Here is a 6,810-nt window from a genome sequence, read left to right on the forward strand (position 1 = left end):
CCATTCAGACTCTGAGAAATCATATTGACTTGCTGAGTCAATATTTTGTTCTGAGCCAATATGGCATTCAGAGTATCAATTTCAAGAACTCCCTTCTTCATAGGCGTCCCATTATTCACAGGATTCCTCTCAGAAGTGTACATGAACTGGTTATTAGCAACCATGTCAATGAGTTCTTGAGCTTCTGCAGGTGTTTTCTTTAGGTGAATGGATCCACCTGCAGAAGTATCCAATGACATCTTTGATAGCTCAGATAAACCATCATAGAATATATCCAGGATGGTCCATTCTGAAAGCATGTCAGAAGGACACTTTTTGGTCAGCTGCTTGTATCTTTCCCAAGCTTCATAGAGGGATTCACCTTCTTTCTGTCTGAAGGTTTGAACATCCACTCTAAGCTTGCTCAGCTTTTGAGGAGGAAAGAACTTGGCTAAGAAAGCCGTGACCAGCTTATCCCAAGAGTTCAGGCTATCTTTAGGTTGAGAGTCCAACCACACTCTAGCTCTATCTCTTACAGCAAAAGGGAAAAGCATGAGCCTGTAGACTTCAGGATCTACTCCATTAGTCTTAACAGTATCACAGATCTGCAAGAATTTAGTTAAGAACTGAAAAGGATCTTCAGATGGAAGTCCATGAAACTTGCAGTTCTGTTGCATCAGAGAAACTAGCTGAGGTTTCAGCTCAAAATTGTTTGCTCCAATGGTAGGGATGGAGATGCTTCTTCCATGTAAATTGGAATTTGGTGCAGTAAAGTCACCAAGCATTCTCCTTGCATTATTGTTGTTGGGTTCGGCTGCCATCTCCTTTACTTGTTCGAAATTTTCAATAAGGTTGTCTCTGGATTGTTGTAATTTAGCTTCTCTTAGTTTCCTCTTCAGAGTCCTTTCAGGTTCTGGATCAGCTTCAACAAGAATGCCTTTTTCTTTGTTCCTGCTCATAAGAAAGAGAAGAGAACAAGAAAAGAAGAGGAATCCTCTATGTCACAGTAAAGAGGTTCCTTATTGTTAGTAGAAGAAGAAAAGGAATAGGGGTGAAGAAGAATGAAGAATCCAAACACAAGGGTAAGGATAGGAGCAGTGATGTGAGATGAAGAGAAGTGTTAGTAGGTGAATAAATAATTAGAAGGAGATAAGGGAGAAGGATTTTCGAAAATTATTTTTGAAAAAGGGTTAGTGATTTTCAAAAATAGTTTTTGAAAAAGGTTAGTAGTTTTCGAAAATTAAAATCAAAAACTAAAATAATTAGTTAATTAAAAAGAAATTTTTGAAAAAGAGGGAAGGGATTTTCGAAAATTAGAGAGAGAGAGTTAGTTAGGTAGTTTTGAAAAAGATAAGAAACAAACAAAAAGTTAGTTAGTTAGTTGAAACAATTTTTGAAAAGATAAGAAGTTAGGAAGTTAGAAAAGATATTTTGAAATCAAATTTTTGAAAAAGATAAGATAAGATATTTTTGAAAAGATATGATTGAAATTAGTTTTTGAAAAAAAAAGATTTGATTTTTAAAATCACAATTAATGACTTGATTCACAAGAAATCACAAGATATGATTCTAGAACTTAAAGTTTGAATCTTTCTTAACAAGCAAGTAACAAACTTGAAATTTTTGAATCAAAACATTAATTGATGATGTTATTTTCGAAAATTAGGGGATAAAGATAAGAAAAAGATTTTTGAAAAATATTTTTAAAATTTTCGAAAATAACTAAGAAAAAATGAAAAAGATTTGATTTTTGAAAAGGATTTTGAAAAAGATAAGATTTTTAAATTGAAAATTTGATTTGACTCATAAAAACAACTAGATTTTTAAAAATTTTTGAAAAAGTCAAATCTAATTTTCGAAATTTTGAGAGAGAAAAAGGGAAAGATATTTTTTTGATTTTTTTGAATTTTTATGATGAGAGAGAAAAACAATGAAAATGATGCAATGCATGAAAATTTTAGATCAAAACAATGAATGCATGCAAGAATGCTATGAATGTCAAGATGAACACCAAGAACACTTTGAATGTCAAGATGAACACCAAGAACACTTTGAATGTCAAGATGAACACCAAGAACATATTTTTGAAAAATTTTTATGCAAAGAAAACATGCAAGACACCAAACTTAGAAATCTTTCATGTTTAGACTCTATGGATGCAAAAATGCGCATGTAAAACAAGAAAAGACACAAAACATGAAAACATCAAGATCAAACAAGAAGACTTACCAAGAACAACTTGAAGATCATGAAGAACACTATGAATGCATGAATTTTCGAAAAATGCAAGATGAATAAGCAATTGACACCAAACTTAAAAATTGACTTAAGACTCAAACAAGAAACACAAAAATATTTTTGATTTTTTTGATTTTCTAATTTTTTTTTGTATTTTTTTTCGAAAATTATATGAAAAAGAAAAAATAAGGATTCCAAAATTTTTAATATGAATTCCAGGAATCTTATGCTCTTTAGTCTAAAGCTCCAATCAAAGGGTCAGGCATGGCTTAATAGCCAGTCAAGCTTTAGCATGAATATGGGAGTAATTCATTCAATTTTAATCCAAAACCTCTGTCCAAAAGGATTTAGATATGGTTTTATAGCCATCCATACTTCAACATGCTTCATGAAACTCTAGAATTCATTCTTAAAAATTCTGAAGAAAAATATATTTTTGAAAACATTTCTATTTAAAAAAAAATTTTTTCGAAAACAAAGGAGAAATTTTTGAAATATTTTTAAAAACTTTTTGAAAATAAAACAAAAAGAAAATTACCTAATTTGAGCAACAAGATGAACCGTCAGTTGTCCAAACTCAAACAATCCCCGGCAACGGCGCCAAAAACTTGGTGCACGAAATTGTGATCTCTGATAATGGCTCCAAAGACTTGGTGCTCTAATCTTAATTCATAGTTTGTCACAACTTCGATACAACTAACCAGCAAGTACACTGGGTCGTCCAAGTAATAAACCTTACATGAGTAAGGCTCGATCCCACGGAGATTGTCGGTATGAAGCAAGCTATGGTTACCTTGTAAATCTCAGTCAGGCGGATAATAATTGATTATGGAGTTTTCGAAAATAAAGAAGAAAACAAGGATAGGGATACTTATGTAAATCATTGGTGAGAATTTCAGATAAGTGCATAGAGATGCTTTCATTCCTCTGAACCTCTGCTTTCCTGCTGCCTTCATCCAATCAATCCTACTCCTTTCCATGGCTGGCTTTTTGTAAGGATGTCACCGTTGTCAATGGCTACTTTTAATCTTCTCGGGAAAATGGTCCAAATGCTCTGTCACAGCACGGCTAATCGTCTGGAGGCATCACCCTTGTCGATGGCTGCATCCTATTCCTCTCTGTGAAAATGGTCCGATGCGCTGTCACTGCATGGCTAATCATCTTGGAGGTTCTCGATCATACTGGAATAGAATTTACTATCCTTTTGCGTCTGTCACTACGCCCAACACTCGCGAGTTTGGAGTTCGTCACAGTCATTCAATCCCAGAGTCCTACTCGGAATACCACAGACAAGGTTTAGACTTTCCGGACTCTCATGAATGTCGCCATCAATCTAGCTTACACCACGAAGATTCTGATTAGGAGATCCAAGAGATAATCATTCAATCGAAGGTAGAACGGAAGTGGTTGTCAGGCACGCGTTCATAGGAAATGATGATGATTGTCACGTTCATCACATTCAGGTTGAAGTGCGAATGAATATCTTAGAAGCGGAATAAGTTGAATTGAATAGAAAAACAATAGTACTTTGCATTAATTCATGAGGAACAGCAGAGCTCCACACCTTAATCTATGGAGTGTAGAAGCTCTACCGTTGAAGATACATAAGTGAAAGGTCCAGGCATGGCCGAATGGCCAGCCCCCAAAACGTGATCACAGGATCAAAATACAATCCAGGATGTCTAATACAGTAGTAAAAAGTCCTATTTATAATAAACTAGTTACTAGGGTTTACAGAAGTAAGTAATTGATGCATAAATCCACTTCTGGGGCCCACTTGGTGTGTGCTTGGGCTGAGCTTGAAGTCTACACGTGGAGAGGTCATTCTTGGAGTTGAACGCCAGCTTTTGTGCCAGTTTGGGCATTGAACTCCACTTTGCAACTTGTTTCTGGCGCTGGACGCCAGAATTGGGCAGAGAGCTGGCGTTGAACACCAGTTTGCGTCGTCTAAACTTGGGCAAAGTACGGACTATTATATATTGCTGGAAAGCCTGGATGTCTACTTTCCAACACAATTGGAAGTGCGCCATTTTGAGTTCTGTAGCTCCAGAAAATCCACTTTGAGTGCAGGGAGGTCAGAATCCAACAGCATCAGCAGTCCTTCTTCAACCTCTGAATCTGATTTTTGCTCAAGTCCTTCAATTTCAGCCAGAAAATACCTGAAATCACAGAAAAACACACAAACTCATAGTAAAGTCCAGAAATGTGAATTTAACATAAAAACTAATGAAAACATCCCTAAAAGTAACTAGATTCTACTAAAAACATACTAAAAACAATGCCAAAAAGCGTATAAATTATCCGCTCATCACTCCTTCACAGTTGCTTCAGCCAAAATAATACAATCGTCTGCAAATAGAAGGTGTGTGAGTGTAGGTGCCGTTGGTGCTATCTTAAATCCTTTAATTCTTCCCTGCTCTTGTGCTTCTTTCATCAAAGCAGTTAGGACTTCCGCCGCTAGTATGAACAAGTAAGGTGATAAAGGGTACCCTTGTCTAAGTCCTCTACTAGGAATGATTTTTCTTGAGAGAGCACCATTTACTTTAATCCGGTAGGATGTTGTAGTGATGCACTCCATAATAAGCTTGACCCATTTTGGATGAAACCCAAAGGCCTTCAGTACCGACTCAATAAAATTCCACTCCATTCGGTCATAAGATTTGTTCATGTCAAGCTTAATCACCATATTCTCTGCCCCATTGCTTTTTCTTTTTTCCAAGCTATGGTATATTTCTTGTACAATTATGATGTTGTCTTGGATGAGCCTGTTGCTCACAAACGCACTTTGGATAGGTGAGACAATGTCGTTAAGCATGTTTTTAAGTCTCTTTACCAAAATCTTAGAAATAACTTTATAGATGAAATTGCAACAGCTAATAGGTCTCAGTTGATTGAGATTTTCTGGTCTGTTGACCTTGGGCACGAGCACCACCGTGGTTTCGCTTATGTCCGGATGGATCTTTCCGTTTTCAAAAAAATTTCTAACCACTGCAACTAAATCTTCCTTAACCACCTCCCAGTGGCTTTGAAAAAACATTCCGTTCAACCCCCTCTGGCCCCGGAGCTTTGAGGCTTCCCATGCTGAAGACAGCCTCTCTTACTTCTTCTTCATCTACCTCTCTTGTGAGCTCATCATTCATCTCCTGTGTTACTCTTTTTGGCACTTTTTGGATGCATTGATCTACACCTTCTCTTACAGATGTAGTGAACAGGTTGGAGAAATGTTTTTCTATCATTCTCATTATGGTTGAACTGTTGGTCACCCAGTTTCCACTGCTGTCCTTTATTCTCTCAAGTCTATTTCTATCCCTTCTTTGCAGAGTTATGGCATGAAAAAAAGCTGTGTTGCTATCTCCCCATTTTAACCATTTGAGTCTTGATCTCTGACCCCAATACTTCTCTTCTTGTTTCCATAATTGTTCTATCCTCTTCTTGATGTTCTGCGACAGTTCCTGCTGCTGCTCGGTTAAGCTTGAGTTTTGGAGGTTTTGGAGTTCTTCCTGTAGTTTTGCTATTTCCCTGTCAGCTTTAGTAAAGTTTCTCCTGCTCCAACTTTTGAGCTCCTTTTTACAGCTTTCCATTCTCTCTATCAAGTTTTTCCATTTGTTTCTTTCTCTTGCACTTCTATTCCAGCCTCTTTTAACCACTTCTTTGCATTCTCGGTGATCTTCCCAATGAACTTCATACTTGAAATATCTTGGGCATTTCTTCTTCGGCTCTAGAGTAAGAACAAGTGGGCAGTGGTCTGAGCTTATAGCTGGCCTAGTTTCTAACCTGGCATGTTGATAGATAAGCCTCCATTTCCAGTTTGCTAAGCCACGATCAATTCTTTCCTTAATGATAAAGCCTTGTCTTGGGTTGCTAAACCAAGTGAATTGTCCACCTTTCAACTCCAAATCCATGAGATAATTGGCATCAATGAAGTTTCTGAAGTCGACCATTTGACTGCTTGGTTTGGGATGAAGACCTTCTTTTTCGACTTGGCAAATGATATCATTAAAATCCCCGATAAACAGCTGTGGTATTAGCTCACTATCTCGGTTTTCAGCCATTTCCTTCCAAAGCAGCCTTCTTTGAGCGAATTTCGGACTTCCATATATAAATTTACACTTCCATTTGTTACCTTTCCTGTCATCAATATTAGTAGCAATAAGATTTTGGGACCAAGAGTAAATGTCAAGATCGATACTATCATTCCAAAATAAACGAGGCCCCCGGACAAACCCCGGGGTTCCACAGTAAAGCAGTTAGTAAATTTGAGCTTTTTCTTAATGTTTCTAATACATTTCTCCCTAGCCTTAGTTTCCATTAAAAATACTACGGTCGGCCTTATCTGTTTGCACAGATTTCTTAGTTCCAAAACTGTCGCAGGCGCCGCCAACCCCCGACAGTTCCAGCTTAAGATGGTCATGGCGCTGGGTGGAGCATGGTAAGGCCCGCCTCCTCAGCCATCATTTGGTTGTTGTCCTCTCCTTCTGATTGCTGTATCTTTCTTATCTCTGCTCCCATGACTTCTTTCCCTTGTGTTCTCCCTTTCTTGCTGCAGCTGCTCATCTCTTCTTCTTCCGTTGCACCTTCCTGATTGCCATATTC

General features: G+C 37.4%; 2 protein-coding genes and 1 non-coding gene across 3 annotated transcripts; 1 reads left to right on the forward strand and 2 right to left on the reverse strand.

The window, feature by feature from the left end:
* Positions 1-293: 293 nt before the first annotated feature.
* On the forward strand, positions 294-401 carry LOC148565911 (small nucleolar RNA R71). The gene has a single exon (XR_015884935.1). It is a non-coding gene; the product is annotated as a small nucleolar RNA R71 (small nucleolar RNA).
* Positions 402-4,525: 4,124 nt separating this feature from the next.
* LOC148565912 (secreted RxLR effector protein 78-like) lies at positions 4,526-5,032 on the reverse strand. Its single transcript, XM_088487299.1, has one exon. The coding sequence runs from the start codon at positions 5,030-5,032 to the stop codon at positions 4,526-4,528; it is 507 nt and encodes a 168-aa protein (XP_088343425.1).
* Positions 5,033-5,222: 190 nt separating this feature from the next.
* LOC148565913 (uncharacterized) lies at positions 5,223-6,269 on the reverse strand. The gene has a single exon (XM_088487300.1). The coding sequence runs from the start codon at positions 6,267-6,269 to the stop codon at positions 5,223-5,225; it is 1,047 nt and encodes a 348-aa protein (XP_088343426.1).
* Between the last annotated feature and the right edge of the window lie 541 nt (positions 6,270-6,810).

This window comes from Arachis ipaensis, chromosome B5 (assembly GCF_059453495.1).
Source record: "Arachis ipaensis isolate K30076 ecotype BB chromosome B5, ASM5945349v1, whole genome shotgun sequence".
Classification (NCBI taxonomy): Eukaryota; Viridiplantae; Streptophyta; class Magnoliopsida; order Fabales; family Fabaceae; genus Arachis; species Arachis ipaensis.

Excerpts from the sequence above, each read along its gene's own strand:
- LOC148565913 (XM_088487300.1), bottom strand. The coding sequence starts at position 6,269 with ATGGCTGAAAACCGAGATAGTGAGCTAATACCACAGCTGTTTATCGGG.
- LOC148565912 (XM_088487299.1), bottom strand. The coding sequence starts at position 5,032 with ATGCTTAACGACATTGTCTCACCTATCCAAAGTGCGTTTGTGAGCAAC.